Source organism: Amborella trichopoda, chromosome 4, assembly GCF_054954075.1.
Source record: "Amborella trichopoda isolate Santa Cruz 75 chromosome 4, AtrichopodaSantaCruz75HAP2 v2.0, whole genome shotgun sequence".
NCBI classification, from domain to species: Eukaryota; Viridiplantae; Streptophyta; class Magnoliopsida; order Amborellales; family Amborellaceae; genus Amborella; species Amborella trichopoda.
This window is the reverse complement of record NC_142339.1, coordinates 50,424,954-50,442,165: the sequence shown is the minus strand read 5'-3', so window position 1 is coordinate 50,442,165 and position 17,212 is coordinate 50,424,954. Positions and strand designations below refer to the sequence as shown.

Here is a 17,212-nt window from a genome sequence, read left to right as displayed (position 1 = left end):
ATTTAACACATTTTTTAAAACAGTGTCAATATATTGCACGTTTTTTAAAATAGTGTTCAATTTAAACTATCCAAATTAAATAAACAATGTAGATTATTGTAACCTTATTTTTATAATAAAGTTGCAATCTTATATAATTTTTTTCTATTTACAATAACATGTGGTATTGTTTTACACAAATATACTAACACAAAAACTATGCGATTGTTCTCTTTCCCAAAAATAGTTTAGTGTCATTTTAGAGCTTATCTTCCATTTTCATTGTGTCCCAATTTTGTTTAGAAGTTTTATAAGGCTTGTCTACCATTTTCAATGCATCTAGCTTTTTCATGGCCAAAAAACACTTAAAATTCAGGGTAAAAGTGGCAGGAATGACCTCTAAAATTCCAAGGCTAATGGGAAAATCTCCCAAAAGCGGTCATGGATAATTAACAACTCCATTCAAAGATTGAAAGAGAGAGATCAAAATTATGTATCAAGAATCCTGCAAAATTGTAAAGAACAAAGGATCTGCACTTTGAAATTCATCCATGGCTTTCTGCTATGCACCAATATACTTGGGGCGAAGTGATAAAGAACCATTTCTGTCAATTCAGTAGCCGGACTTGTCCAAGTTGCTCAGACTTGGCTCCCTTGCTGGGCCGATTGCTCTGGTCCAAATTGGGCCACCTAAAAAAATTAAAAAAAAGATGAAAATATATGGAAATAAAGAATCAATGTAAAAAAATTAGGGTGTAGTTGGCATTCGGATGCATTCGTAGCTATAGAGGTAAGGCGCACCTTCAAATTTTATCATGGTATATAATTTTGATGTAAAATGTTCTTAGGATTATCTCCAAGTCTATTTTTATAACTAATTATAAAATTTTAAATTTCAAAAATGGTTAAAATCAAGTAGATCTATAAACATATGAAAATCATGAAAGTGGACGGTGTAGATAATATGTTTTAAAATGCACAATTTTTTAGACTTAAAATCTTTTTATTTTTCATGGTCATACATCTTGATGTCGAGATGATCAATCAAAAGGTTTTTCAACATTAAAACTACCTTTTCTGATGGATTTTTGAAGTGCATCCGTAGTTCTACATTATCAGGTTGCACCCTTATATAAGCTTTTTCCTAAAAATTATGTATGTAATTTCAATGTGATTGAGTTTTTCATGTCATTTCTAAAATATATCCAACCAAATATCAATTTTGTTTGTCCTCAATCTATGTTTTATATATTTTTTTTTAGTTTTTTAGTTTTTTAATTTTTATGTTACCTATGATTTTTCTTTCAGCTTTATAATTTTATTTTATTTTTAAAATTTATTTTTTGATTTTTTATTTTATTTTTAGTGGCCCTTTTGGTGTTGTATACTGCTTAGGGGTTCCACTCGGAAGGGCTAGTTATTCGCAGTCCGAGGCGAGTCCAAAAATGTTGATTAAATGATTTTCATCGTAAAACCGCAGTACCGTGTAAAACCCAAAGGCTCGAAACTTTTTTCAATTCATTCATGGACGCCAAAAGATCTCTTGAAAATCTGAAAAAATGAGGAAAAACTGATGAAACAATTGCTTTCAACTATAAAATCCAGGTAAAATAATCCGGGACAAACGAGGAAAACCACTTTCAAAGTTCTCCATTGCCGAGAGTATAGTGCTTAGATATGGAAGTTTTAGATAAGGAAAATAATTTGACAGGGCTGCTGCTCTATCAAAGCAAGTAATTCTTTACCTCATAATTCATCGAAAAATGAAATTTAAGTTTTAAAAAACCTTTAAATCAATCATCTTGGCTTGAATATTGTTGTAAAAAAAAAAAAGATTTCAAGCTCTAAAAAAGTATCTAGATTGTCCATTTCACTTTAAAAAAAAGTGTTCATAGTTCCGCAAGATTGTACCATTTTTGAGTTTTGAATTTCATTGTCGGTATTAAAAATTGATTTTAGAACCATCATAGAGATTTCCATTGCCGAAAATGCTTTTTGGAAGGGAATTTTAGGTGAGGGTTTATTTTGTTTTCATAAAATTTAGGCTTTATAGGAACCTCATCTAAAAGGTTTATGTGTTACCCAACCACAACATCATGCGTTTGATTACTAATTAAAAAAAAAAACCTATTGGCTGAAATATGGGGCATCCCATTTCCTACTTGGGGCGTACCAAGCCCAAAAAAAAAATCATGAAAATAAATGGCCAAAATGACCCTAAAAGTTTAGGGGTATTCTGGTAATTTTTAGTCATATTTTATTTAATAGTTTTATCATGTGCGCCCCTATGAGATGTATGGATGCCCCAAATTTTTCTCCAAAAATATTTATCGAATAAAAATTAAAATTAAAACAATATGAGCCATCTGATCAAAGCTCAAGAGCCAACATGTGACGTTGTGACTGAAGCCATCTCAGCCATCTACTCTAATTGATGGCTGAAACCCAGGTCACATAAATAATATATGTAGGTATGGTCACAAGCTTTACCTTAGATAAAACACTATAGTCCCCGTACAATTTTGCCAAGAATAGCTAATATGTGAGCCTAGTATTGTCAAATTTACTTCGCTTCGTTCGGCCTTCGGATCTTAAGCATAAACCGAAGCGAAGAGAAGCCCGAAGCTGCCACTTTGGTTAGATTAAGATCTGATTCAGTCAGAAAAGAAATATTTATATAAAAGTATTTTTATTTTTATTTTTTTTAAAAAAATTATATTATTTTATATATAAACATCTAATTTATTTATATCAATTTTTTTTAAAAAAAAAGAGTCTAAAGTCTTCTCCCAAATCAGCGAAAGCACCGAATTGCTTTCATTTCTCTCACCAAACCGACGAAGACTCCGAAACGAATCTAACAACATTTTGTGAGCCATCACCCAAATCGAAATGTCTTCTAAATAACAAAAACTTCAAACAACATGGCGTAATTGGGTACAGACACACTAAAGATATTTCAAAATAAAAGTCTAAGGTTGTTTTTGACTCTTGAAAGGTCTAGCTATGTGGAAGCTACATCTTTCAAGGAAGTGGAACTCATGTCTTTCCTATTTTTAATGCTGTCTTGCGTGCCGCAGGATACTAAAGCTCCCAAAAAATATGCAGCACTCTAAGTTATCTAACGGGGAAGTGTTGCAGTATTAGGAAGTAGCGGTTTCCAAAACCGCCACTTCCAAAAAAATCAAATGCGCTAAGAAGAAACTGGGATGCTGCATTTCGAGCAGCCCACAAACAGGTTCATTCAGGAAGATGAAGAGGGATAAAAAAGAGACAGGATTTCTTGAAGAGGAAGGAAACAGAGGAATCACATTAGAGTGGGAGCTATGAACCACCTGCCTCATAAGAGATGCCCGCACTCACTAGATTCCAAACTCCATGGTCAACTGAATTTCAAACACTCTAGTTCTCACTTTGGTTGAGAACCAAAGAATGAACATCAATCTTCTTATATCTATTCATGAAAACTTTGCCATCACATTAAAATGTTTGCCAACTGAATTCTAACACTTTGATTCTCACTTTGGTTGAGAACTAAAGAAGGGACATGAATCTCCAAGCATGAAAACTTGACTTTCACAAAACAATATTTGCCTCAACAAATATGTCATTGGGATGCAACAACGTAGAAAAAAAAAATTGGTTATTTAGTGGTGGGAATCAAACTTGAAATGTAGTGTTGCTTGACATCAACCGCTTACTGCTCAAGCCCAAGTCTACAACAAAATAAGTGATTGATAAACTATCATGCGGTGGTGTGTCGCACATTCCTCAAGATTGGCATTCTTGCTCCTTGGTTCTTAGAACACAATAAAAGAGGAAAAAGGTTTCTATACTTCTCCAACAGCATAGAAGATCTATACTTCCCCTACCATCTAGCCTTCCAATTTTAATCAAGAGAGCCACTCACCGTTTGATCTTAGATCCGACATCTCAAAGAATTTTATTTTTAGTTTTTTTATACAAATTGTACGTGTCATCTTCTCATTGGAACGCGCCTATTAAAAATATTAAAAATAATTTTTTGATAAAATATGATGACCAAAATAACCCTTGAAGCTTTTAGGGGTATTTTGGTCATTTTATTTTATTCAAAATTCTTTTTTAATATTTTTCGCTAGTACGAGTTTAATAAAGGATTGTACATACAAAATTTGGTGTCAAACTAGTTTATAGAAAAAAATTAAAAATAAAATAATATAGAGACGTGACATTGTAATGAGACAATCTTAGCCCTCTATTCAAAATGGAGGGTTGGATAAAGAAAAGTATATAAGTTTTATGTTATAGGGAAAGCATGGAAAGCTTGCCCATAAAAGAGGGTATTCTCGTATTTAACTTTGATTTTCCTCCGATCCATGGGAATTATCTTGGATGAGGACCCCAATAAGTTCCTCTGCTTTCCTACGAGGGATTTGCCGAAAGAGAGTGGAGCATGGAAGCTCTAAGCATGTTTTCAATATTATGCCAATGAAACCGCGACTCAAAGTGGATTAGGCAGTTTGTAGGGGAATTATGAATTTTTTGTCATGGCTGTTTACTCCATAATTTAAGGATTACAAAGAAGAGAGGGTGATGATTTAATTGTTCAATTACAATTATTCCCAACACCTGAAAACATAACCATTTGAAAAGAGAGTTTCACCTGGAAGAGGAGCCTGATTTATCGTATTTTTATTCATTCATTTGAAAATAAATAAAAACAAAATTAAAATTATCGTATTATCCATACGGTTATGATATCATGGTTGCAAGGGTTATTGCCTTTCTACCCCACACTTCGTCTATCCATCACTATCGGCTTAGTGATTGGATGGATGGTCATAAACCTCTATGATCATGCTCTTGTCATGACCATATGGACCATGATACACTTCTGTTGAATATGTAAATGCTAATGAAGTTACGTAGCTCTCCTATGTTGAAAAGAAAGTTTGGAACCGGATCTACTGCAGTGAAATTTCAAGAAAATACATAGGAGGCAATTTAATTATCAATCCTTTTATCTGGCTCATTTATAAGACATCACCCATTCATGAACAAATGTTTTTGAGTTTCAAAAAAAAAATTACTTTCTAATAGTTCTATCAGTCCCTGTCATGATTGTTTTGATCAGGGAAATCAATGAGATCCCCCACAATCATACAGACAACAAAACCAAAGCAATCACATTTAAAGGTGGTCAAGCAATGTGGGATTCTTTTCCATAAATGACCAAAATTAAGTTGAGAATAGAGGAGATGGCAGTCGCATTATTTTACATCTTCAGAAACTGTTACAAGAATTATGCGATCAACCAAATACTCATGCGACTTTAATGCAAAATAAAAGAAACAAACGAATAGGTACACTCAAGCAGCAAGTGAAACAGCAGCTAGAAATGATGATTGTATTATTTCCTTAACCTGTTTGTTCAAGTTGGGTTTCACAATGAGAAACTTCTGTAAACAAAATTGATGCCAAGATTTCACCACCCAATAATACCTTCATTTCTTACAAAATGGACCTTAATGGATGCCATGTATGGGCAGCAGAAACTCACGCCTTAGAATTCTGCCCAAGCATATACTCTTTCTTCATCTCTTCTAAAACAGAGTCATTGGTGCTGCCAGCAAAAACCCATGAGAACGTAACATCTATTGAAGAACACGATGCAATTCATACACAAATGTGTAAGGAAAGCAGCACTTCATGCACAAATGTGGAAGGAAAAAATATGCACTAGTTTTAATCCAAGTAGTGAATTGAACGGCTTCAATCTAGGACTTACTATTGATGAAGGCATTCATTCAGTTCTTTTGCTTGTTGTCGACAGAGCCAAACTACAGATAGAGTTCTCCCTGAAGCGCATTCAGCATACTTCACCATGTATCGATCACATTCTTTAAGAGCCTTCTGCTTCATTTTGCTTCGTAAAGCTGGGAAATTTGCAAGATATTTACATGCCATTCATCACCAAATATACCACGTGCTCTTTTCATAAAAGGCATTTGTACGAGATATACCAGATATCCAAAGTGCTCCATATTATTTTACATACAAATTACAATATGCAAAATTCTTATTTAAGCCCAAAATACAGTACCTTGAAAATCTATCACTCGATCAGATTACAAAGTTTTCTCAACTTAAAACATATATAAAACTAAGCTCACTTTCCAGGAAGACAAAAAGAACAAAGAAAAAAACTGAGCTCGTTTCTTGACTAAATACTTTTAAAATCATTATTTTGGCAACCAGATGACCCAATCATTTATAGCAGCCTTAGCAAAACTGAGCGAACAGAATCCGGACAACCGAGACAGAACTCCAAATAAATAGCAGTTCAATATAATCAAATACATAAATATTATCCACGTACAGACATAGTCTGGACTTTGGACTTTCAAAAGCATTCACTAATTTCTTATTGTTTATGTGATCCAAAGATATATTCAGTCATTTAATTTATAGAGAAAATTATATCCCATCCTAAGACCATAACCATTCCTAGAACAAACGCTCAGCCCTATTGGTGGTAACAACAAGACCCGATATTTTATTTTTTACTCTAAAAATACTCCATGTCTTTTTTAATGTAATTTTGGAGAAAAATACCTTTTTCTATTGTGAAAAGAATACCTCTAGCAAAACTTTCAGTCCTCACCTTGGTTTCCTCTCAACACATGTGGAGAGAGAATGAGAAAAGAGAGAAACATTAAGACAGGAAATTGAAAAACAGAAAGGAATGACTCTGAATTTTTTGAAACCATAGAAATTGTCAGCTCTCTCTAAAAAATCTCTCATTTTAATTTGCAGAAATCGCGATTCCCCTCACAGGTTTGCAAGATAATGAGAGGTCATCCTGGCTCCAATGGCTGGTCCGATGAACAGAGTGGAAAATTCCAAGATATATGTTGATTAATGCTTCCCACCCCAAATCCACCATTCTTATTTCCTGTTCTTTCACATAGCTACTCACTCTGCGCTCGATAGGTTACACAGGTTGGTCCTTGCTTTTATAACAGATGGCCATTTTGATATCCAAATGTTGAGAAAGAGAAACAATTTTCTTAGGAATGTGTACCATAGTAATGCTCACAATGAGGTTAGTTGTTTGAAACTTGTGGTTTTATTTGTGTTTCGGGGGTCTTTTCCGGTTAGGTTTCAAGAATTATGGGAAACTGTTAGAATTTTCTTGGTTGATTATGATTTCTTTTGTGTGTTTATGGAACTTTGTTGATTTCTAATGTTTTTTAGTAGCAATGGTTTGTTTTCTAGAATTATATAATAGACTTAGGTGTTGTGGTCGTGTAGTGTCAACCTAGAACAACACCTATTAGGAACGGTGATTTGGTTCATGTGGAAGGCAAAGGGAAAGGGGAAAGCCCCAAAGGACATGGATGGAGGTAGTGAGAAAAGATATGGTGACTTATGGTCTAACTGAATATGGCCCTTTATAGAGTGGAACAGCGCAACAAGATTCGTTAGCGGACCCCAAATTGTTGGGATAAGGCTCAGATGATGATGATGGTGATTATGATGGTGATTATGATGATGATGATGATGATGATGATGATGATGATAGAAATAGTATATATGCAAAATTTGTTTTACTTTATTGATTATGAAGAATATTGTATACTGAACTTCTTCTTTTGTTTGATTTATCTAATGTTTTCGCCCTAAGATCTCTGAGATCTATTGCGATTATTTATGCTTCAATTCCTGCAGGAGATGGAGAAGTTGAAGCAAACCACAGCAGGGTCATGGTTCCATTTGGGAAAAGAGAGGAGGGAGACTTTTTAGAAATAAATTATTTATCCTTTTGCCTCATGGTTCCACCCCTCTGTATTTGATCTCTGAAATCTATTGGGATTATTTGTGCTTCAACCAAAGTAGGAGATGGAGATGATGAAGCAAACCAGAGCACAGAGAGAGGTAGAGAACTCTTCGAAATAATTTTTTTACCAAAGAAAATGATATTATACTCCAAAATTTAATTAAAAAAACTTTCAGGATTTTTTGAGAAAAACATAAGCATGGGTTTTTGTTGTTTCTACCAAAATGGGGCTGGTTATTCTTTTTTCTTTTTTGAATAGTGGCAGGTCAATTTTCGGGTTTGGAATGAAACTCTTCCTAATTTCTATTGTATATAAGGTACCAACCACCGAGTCCCCCAAGTTAAGGGGTAGTAAAGCTATTTGCTCCATTAGTGGCTCATGCATGAGCCAGTTTGGCTTATTTCACTATTTCATAAAATCATTTAGGCCGCAGCGTTTGATATTAACATTGTATCAGGACCTTGAGGAACACCCAAATCTCACTATTTGGGACTTCAAATTTTGATTTCATGTGAAAGGGAAAGCTGTTGTGGCACTCTTTTCTATAGGATCATCATAAAATCTCCAAGGAATTACATATTGGATACGCCAATAAATACTCCAAATGGTTGAGAGATATCAAATTTTTCTTTTCTCTAGTAGTTTGATCCCCATGGCTCTGAATGTCAATAGAGGACTGCAGAAAGTTGCTGTTTGAGATTGCTAGAGAGAAATTCATGATCAAACCTTTCCAGATGCTGATAGTTTCAACAGATTTATATAATGGAATCAATAAATGATGACAATAAAGTCTGCACTCTAATAAGATTTTTCACGCATGTGTATTTCACCATGGAAAAATTACTTAACAGATAACATTTAAATGAACATATTGATGGCCCTAGCAACAACACATAGACAAAAATAAATAATCTTGCTATGAAACAAATAAAAGTGGAAGGTAGGAAGTGCATGGGGTCCTTCGGCAAATAGAAGCTGGAATCTCGATCGAGAGTTTCCAATTCTGGGGTGTCGAAGCTGGACCTTTGACTACCTAGTTAGACCCAGTCATCCAGATCATGAATCACCGATTCGGATTAGATTCAGGGGATGGATCCGCCAATACTATTTTTTATTGCTTTTCACCTGGTTCAACCTCTCTGGATGGCCGATCCAGTTTACTACAGTGGGTGTGTGATCAACAATCCATTTCGGGTTTTAAGACCTTGGAAAATAATGTGTTTGTCTAAATCTGTTTGGAATTCTGGGGATCCGGGAAAATTGTGCTTAGTTTAACCTAAGATTTTCTAAACCAAAAGATCTGGAAATTCGCCAATTTTAACCGTTCATTGAAGTTTTCATTGATGTGATGGCAATATTTGTTAACTAAATCAGATTTCAAACACATAGCTCATCCATGACAGGTCTGAAGAAATGGATGGCCTGATTAGAAAAAAAAGACACTTGGGAAATGAAAAAGGACAAGTGCAAGACAGTTAAATCGCTTCAAAAAAAAAAAAAGGACAAGTATAAATGAGAAATCTATGACTCTCATTTATTGAAAAAACTGCCACTCCATGGGGTTCTCAATATAGCTCTTGCTCAATAAAAGATGTTTTTCATTACCAATTGAAATTACATACTTTGCTTTTATGGTACAAATATTAAACCAAAATCTACGGTTCAAGAGACCAAGTAACTATCCTGAAAATAGAGAACTAACCCACACAAAGATAATCCAACATGAAAATAACACGCAAATCCTCACTGTGTCCTTATTTATCTAACTAAAACCCATCGGAATAATCCGTCCTTCCTATATTGGAAAGACGTTGAGGGAGAGATGTAACATCCCTTCACCCTGGAAATCGACGTTGTCCTCAAAGGTCAAGAATATGGAATTGTTGTTGAATCCAGTAGAGGTGCTCCAAGTTGCATCCCTGGGGGCCATATTAGCCAATTGGACTGGTACCTCAATGACTGCCTGATTATTGTGGTTAACCATACTCCTGGCCAAGATAGCAGCGGCTCAATCTTCATGACACCATCTTCAGTTGGGGCACGAAGCATAGTTTGAACTGTATGATGTGGTCCAACCTTTTTATTGAGACAAGAAATGTGTAAAATATGATGAATACTTGTCCCCTCTAGCAGTTCTATTTGTAGGCCACGGGACCTATTTTCTAAACAATCTTGTAAGGCCCACAAAACTTAGAAGAGAGATTGTGTACAACATATTCCCCAGTAGGGGTCTGTTGATAGTGTCTAAGCCACAAGCAGACAGAATCATCTACATAAAACTCCCATTCCAACCTATGATGATCTGCCTGTTGGTTCATACAATGTTGAGTAACATGAAGGTCTTCTTCAAGGCCTTTGAAATCTGATCATGATTCCATATTTCCTTATCAACTCGATCAACCTTGATAGAATTGGGATCATAATCTGATATTGATGGTGGCGGTCGGCCATAAACCACTTCAAAAGGTGTCATCTTTGCGCAAGGTGGAATGCAGTATTATACCACCATTCTGCTAAATGATAACCATCTTACATAATACTTGGTCTATCACCAACAAAACAACGTAAATATGTCTCCAGGTAACAATTTTTCATTTTTGTTTGTCTATCAGTCTATGGATGATAAGCCATACTCATCTTAAGTTGCATGCCTGTAGTTGAAAAAAGGAAAAATTATGGATACCCTTTGTAAACATCCGACCCCGCAATGCCTTTCATATCAAACTCTTAACCCAAATATTGTTTTTCCTTGTTTTTACCCCCAGTCAAAAAGTTAATATGTTAAAGACCAAAATACCCTTTCAATCCTCTCTCACTCTCTCTCATCCAACACCCAATATTTCTCTCTTCCCACCAGATCTCTCTCTGCCCGATATATCTCTCTTGCCCACCGCCCAATATCTCTCTCTCCACCCTCTCTCTCTCTGTCTGTCTCTCTCTCTCCCCTGAAATGGGAAAGTGTGGACCGGCACAAAAGTGTGCTAGACCGGTAGTGAAGCTTCTAGAATTTGAAGCCAAAATCCGGTCTAGCACACTTTTGTGCAGAATCGCTTTTTTCATTGTTTTTCCACACTCGAGCAAGAAATGTGCCGGACCGTGGGAGAAACAATGAAAAAAAGCGATTATGGGTTCAAATGCCACAAGCCTCACTACCTGTCCGGCACACTTTTGTGTCGGACCGCATTTTCCCATTTCGGGTGTAGAGAGAGAGAGAGATCGGGTAGGGGGAGAGAGAGAGAGAGATCGGGCAGGGAGAGAGAGATCTGGCCAGGAGAGAGAGATTTCGCGGAGAGAGAGACTAACATCATGCAAGGAGAGAGAGAGATCGGGTGGGGGGAGAGAGAGAGAGAGAGAGAGAGAGAGAGAGAGAGGATTGAAAGGATATTTTAGTCTTCAGCATGTTAACTTTTTGACTAGGGGGTAAAAGCAAGGAAAACCAGTAATTGGGTTAATGGTGTGATATGAAATGCATGGAGGGTTGGGTGTCTACAAAGCACATTTTAGGGAGATATCCATAATTTTCACTTCAAAAAACTCTCTTGCCAAAATTTATTTATAAAAATACCATATGTGTCACAAACAATGGATTGTGGCATGTCATGAAACTTAAAACTCTGATCTACAAAAATTTGAGCAATGGTCAAGGCAGTGCAAGGGTAAGATAATGGGCAAAACGGGCAGATTTCAATAACTTGTCAACCACTACCATGATCAAATTTTTTCCATGAGAACTTGGCAACCCTTCTATGAAGTACATGGAGATGTTTGTCCAAATATAATCAAGTATTGGGAGTGGCAATAGTAATTCCAGATAGGTGACCATTTCACCTTTGTTCTTTAGGCAAAGATCACATTCTTCAATAAACCTTTTAATCTCCTGCTTCATTCCCTTCCAAAAAGAAGGATTGGAATATCATTTTGTATGCCTTCAAATACTCCGAATGACCTTCACTAGGAGAAGAATGAAATTCCTAAAGAATATCCAATCGCAATGGCGGCCGATGGTCGATCACACACTTTATCTTATGTCAAAGCTCTCCTCCTTCATTTGAATAATGCGGGATGCAATTCAAACCTTGTTGAAGTCTTTCAATATTTTCAAATAATCCTTATCCATTGTCCATTCTTCATCGCTCACTTCATCCACTCAGATTAAGGAAAATGGATCGCCATGAGAAAGCTATCTTCAAATTGTCCTAGCAACACATCAGCAACCCCTCAGTCGCTCTACCAAGAATTATCCCATACTTAACCTAAACCATTATCTTCACTTAAAGCTAGTGTGCCAAGTTCTCGTCCCATAACCTTGCCCAAATAGGTGTTGACACAGTAAAGGATCTGAACTTCTGTACATCCATCCTAATTTCATCTTTTAACACATCATGAGCACCCACCATCACCCTTACCCATCCTTCTGTTTGGTTGGCCAAGCATTCAAAATGTGTTTGGGATTATTCTAATGGCTTGCATACTTTGCTTTATAACCCAAACCTACAGTTCCCCTAATCAACTAATTCTCCAGAAAAGTAGAAAACTAATTAACCCAAAAGGGAAATAACAAGATAATCCTGTCTCTTTCCTCATTATCTAACCCCAAGCCATTAGAATAACCCCTATGTGAGAGAGTCGCAAAAAAGAAAAACCATAAAACTAAAATTCTTTTAAAATATAGGATATAGATGAGCTTCTGCCAAGTGATATTCTCGCATCAGCTGCTCAATATGCTAATGAAGTAACCCATTTTAGATTTCATCACTAGAAAGCAGATAGCTAGACAATCTGAGCTCAATACTTAGGCATTACTAGTTTAAAAATAGTATATGACTCAAATATATAACTTTCATCTCATTCTATGATCTCCTCAAATTGGAAAACTAATAGTTCTAACAGCAGGCACAATATATATAGGGCATGGGCTAAGGCTTGCTTGGTTAAGATCTGATGATCACAACACTACGCGCCGAGTTCAAATCCCAAACCTGAAATTTCCAAGATAACAGTTGCACAATATATGTATAAGTAATCCACGGTTCGCAGGTGATCCTTTTCTACTATCTGTTTTTTGTACAACTTGCATAAACTTCATTACTAGCAGCCATCAGATAATGTACCGCATGCAACATCATCTATTGAATGATGAAAAGGAAATTGATAAGGTGAGACTCTGGGTTGAGAAATATCATAAAGGAAATAAAACCGGTAATCGATTAGTTAAAAATTTAGCTAAGTAAGAGAACCACATTGCAGCCACTAAGTCCAAGAGAGATTATAATTCACCGTAAGGAAATAAACAAAAATTGAAAAACATAAACAAATGCATCTTTCCTAACACACCCAAACCATCCAGTTCCAGTTCTAGAGACTCCCAATATAAAAATAAGAAGACCAAAAAATGGGGAAAATGGAGAAACTAGATGTTTTCATTTGGGGGCAAATATTAGACTGGGATTACAGTTGCGATTAAAAGGAAGTAACAGTCTGAGTTGTAGTTTGTTCCCAGAGAAATCGAGAGCTACACAAAGTCATAGAAGCTCTAAGAACAAAGTGATTTTCTCATTAAATTGAGTTCAATGTGGAAATAATAGAGAAATAGCAGGGTGGGTTTTACAGGTTTGGCATTACCTTCTTCAACCTTCTTCTTTACATGATTCTCTCTCGCTTCTTGAATGTACCCCATTCCCAGCCTTCAGCCTCTCTCTTTCTAAATCTCTCTCTCTAAAAGTAGGAATCCCTCGCAGGTTCCGGCTCCAAGGCCTAAATTCTTTTCTCTCCCCAGTCAAATGCTTCGACCAGTTTCTCTCTCTCTTAAGCGCAAGTCTGTGACCTTTCAAGCATGGGAAAACATACACTTTGAACAAGATGCAGTACAAATACATAACCGTAAAATTATTATCCTGAACGGTAGAAGTGGTCTCACCAAAACATTGTCGCAATTTCAAATCTACAGACTACAATCACGCGATCACCATCCAACTCTTTATACGTAGGGTGATGACCCACTGTTATTGTTTTTAAAACTCGTAAAACAAATGCACGCACGTGCCCAGTTATACTAGTGTATCCATGAGTTGAAAAAAGTGAAAAAATTATAGGGTTCTACACCTTGGTTAAACAAAAGATCTCTTTTATTTTGGGTGCAGTTGGCATACGGATGCATCTAGAGGTAAGGTGCACTTCAAATTTTATCATGGTATATAATTTTAATGTAAATTATTTTTAGAATTATCTTAAAATGTATTTTTTATATTTAATTATAAAATTTTAAATTTCAAAAATGGTTAAAATCAAGTAGATCTATAAACATATGAAATCTTGAAAATGGACAGAGTAGATAATATGTTGTAAAATGCATTATTTTTTAGACTTAAAATCTTTTTATTTTTCATGGTCATACATCTCGATGTCGAGTTGATCAATCAAAAGTTTTTTCAACATTAAAACTACCTTTTTCGATGGATTTTTTAGATGCATCATGATAGAAAGACCTATATGATTTTTTATCGGGGAATAAGTTTTTTTTTCTTTTTAATTTCACTTATAGGTGGTATTTATTACAACAAGATAAATTTCAAAATAAAATCAACATAACAATAAAATCAAGATCTTAACAACTTGATGTCATTGAAACAGCTATGCACTATGTTTGAGAGTAAAAGATAAGATTGCAATAAACAAAAAGAAGAGTGTCGGATATTACCTCAATCGGGCTTATTATACCCTACACCGAGTCACCACCATCCGATAGCGCGTGATCGACAATCTAGCTTCAATCTTGGACTGGGAAAAATAAATTTCGGCCAAACTATTCTTTTATGGAATTTTGAACCCCTCTTAATCTCAAAACCCTAAACCTTGGTTCAACCCTTAATGCCTAATTCAAAGCATCTCTTACTACCCAACCATTAATCATAAAATAAGAAGAAAGAAGGATATCTCTACTAGCTACCTTGGCTCAAACCCTTAATGCCTAATTCAAAGCATCTCTTTCTACCCAACCCTTAATTACAAAATAAAAAGAAAGAAGGATATCTCTACCAGTTGGGGCGTGCCCCTTAGGTTGACTGTGCCCTTTTGATAGGGTTTTTTGAAAGGTTTTATAAGAGAGAGAGAAAGTATAGAGCCTAGGGTTGGGACGTACCCCTCTAGAGAGAGAGAAGAGAGGTTTTTTTTGTGTGTAAAGTATAGAAGTGGGGCGGTCCTCTATTTATAGAGAAAATTAGGTCTAGAGTTTCTCATAGTTTGCCTCTTATATGAAATTGAATATGAACCGTCGATCATGGGTGACTTGTGGTGTGAGAGATCTGAGTCATCCATTCCATAGATGGGCTATCAATATTATGGAATGTCCATGAATATTTATCCCTTTTTTCTAAATCATTTTCTCATCAATAGAAAATAATTAAATTAATTTTAATTAAATATTGTGCATTCCATAAAATAGGACATCTCTACACATATTTTCCATAAAATCTATCAAAAATATATCAAGTCAATATCTACTTCCATATTAAGTCTATACATGGTCAATACATACTCAATCCATAATTTGACCACATGTCACAATTTAAAGCTACTAAAACATAAGGTCTCATGGACCACAAAACAAAACTTTCCATCAAATAGAAAGTAGTAAGAGGTGGGGCGTGCCACCCATGGGAGGCACATGTGGGCCCCACCTTCTAGAAAACATAGTGGGCCCATGTGCACAATGGGCCCCCATGATTATTATTTTTTATGTATTTAAAATTAACAAAATAATTTATAGTGAATATTAAAACATTGTAAAATCAATATCTATAATTTTATAAATCTAAAAATTATAAATAAAATATCCAAAAGTTCATAAAAACTCAAATAATAATTTTAAAATAATCATTATCATAAAACAAACATACTTAAATTAATTTGATGGCAAATGAATCCATATGGTTTAAGAATTGAATTAATAATCATGAGGCACTCTACCTTCAATTGTAGACTACGGACCACACTTGCTTTATCAGACCAACCCAATATTTCCCATAACCCATAGTCCAAGCAGGGGCTCATTAGTAGGTTACCAAAGTCTGACTGAAGAGCCAAGGGGTCGCAATCTCGGTCTGTGGATTATAGGTCTTCCCCTGAGATGAATCAAGGTGACCAAGACTTTATTTTGGTCTCTCGCACATGCATACGCTTCACCCTAAAAGGTGGATTTCTGGCTTTCCCAAACGATCTATCGATATGCATGCTATATGATGATACATAGATGAGATTTTGGCCCCCGTCTCTATAGGCCACCATCACACACAAGGATTGCATAGTCCCTCGACTCACTCATCCGGGCATGTTCTCCGACCTCATCAAGAGCTAACCTATGAACCATCATCAGTTTGTTCTTCGTACCCAGGTAACATGGGTTTTTCTCAACCGATTGGCCTAGATTGTCAAGCATATATCGGTATCTACAAACACTGCTTGTATAGTATGGTCTCGAGAAACCACACTCCCACTGAGTTTATGTTCCATTATATCAAAATTTTTCGTTACAAACACTCATAAAGCCTTTAAAAGCAACATAAACCCAACACATTTGTAGTTCTACATTATAAGGTTACCTCCTTATATAAACTTTTTCCTATTTTAAATGCTGAAGGGACTAATAAAAAGAAAGATTGTGTTAGGCTACTCATACATTACTTTTGTCAAGGGGTATTTTAGATCATTAATAAGGAATAAAAGTAAAAATTATTGACCGAAAGAATAACATTTATTAAAACAAAGAGATATGGGCTCAATTTATAATTAATCTTGTATAAAATTAGAGCTGAGTGGATAAAGTGAATATGTACTTCCGAAGTCTTATGTGATCATTGCATATAGTGAAACTAAAGGGGAAGTTCTATACAACAACTCTTAGACATATCATGCTTTATGGGACATAATGTTGGATGGTCAAGAGACAATATAATCATAAAATGAGTACAACTCAAATAACGATTTGAGATGACTGAGTGACAAGAGAAACAAGGATAGAATTTAGAATGAGTGATTCAAAGGAACTTAGGGATGGCTCCAATGGGTAATAAAATGAGGGAAAATAATCTTAGGTGGTCTAGACATATGTAATGTTGACCTAAATCAACACTTGTTAAGAGAGGTGATTTCATTCGAGTGAAAGGCTCTAAAATGGCAAGTAAAATGCCAATAAAGACATGATTAGCAGTAGTGAAAAAAGATATGATGACTTATAGTCTAACTAGGGGTTTGGTCCTTGATAAAGCAGAATGACATAACAATATTCATGTATCCGACCACAAGTAGTTGGGATAAAGCCTGAATGATAGTAATGATATGTATTTATTATTATCATATTACTAAAGTTTTAATTGTGGTTATATTTTAAATTTTAAATTATATTTTTTGAATTC

At 35.3% G+C, this 17,212-nt stretch overlaps 1 protein-coding gene across 1 annotated transcript; it reads right to left on the bottom strand.

The window, feature by feature from the left end:
• Positions 1 to 5,354: 5,354 nt before the first annotated feature.
• On the bottom strand, positions 5,355 to 13,663 carry LOC18429065 (Cytochrome c oxidase biogenesis protein Cmc1-like protein). Its single transcript, XM_006838358.4, has 3 exons — positions 13,425 to 13,663; positions 5,750 to 5,897; positions 5,355 to 5,584 (listed from the first exon to the last, which is right to left on the bottom strand). Exons 1-3 carry the CDS (start codon positions 13,477 to 13,479, stop codon positions 5,518 to 5,520), a joined length of 270 nt encoding a protein of 89 aa, XP_006838421.1. The 5' UTR covers positions 13,480 to 13,663; the 3' UTR covers positions 5,355 to 5,517.
• Between the last annotated feature and the right edge of the window lie 3,549 nt (positions 13,664 to 17,212).

Excerpts from the sequence above, each read along its gene's own strand:
- LOC18429065 (XM_006838358.4), bottom strand. The coding sequence starts at position 13,479 with ATGGGGTACATTCAAGAAGCGAGAGAGAATCATGTAAAGAAGAAGGTT. Across the intron at positions 5,898-13,424 it reads AAAGAAGAAGGTTGAAGAAG|CTTTACGAAGCAAAATGAAG; the intron begins GTAATGCCAAAC and ends CAAATTTCCCAG. Across the intron at positions 5,585-5,749 it reads AATGAATGCCTTCATCAATA|CACCAATGACTCTGTTTTAG; the intron begins GTAAGTCCTAGA and ends TTTTGCTGGCAG.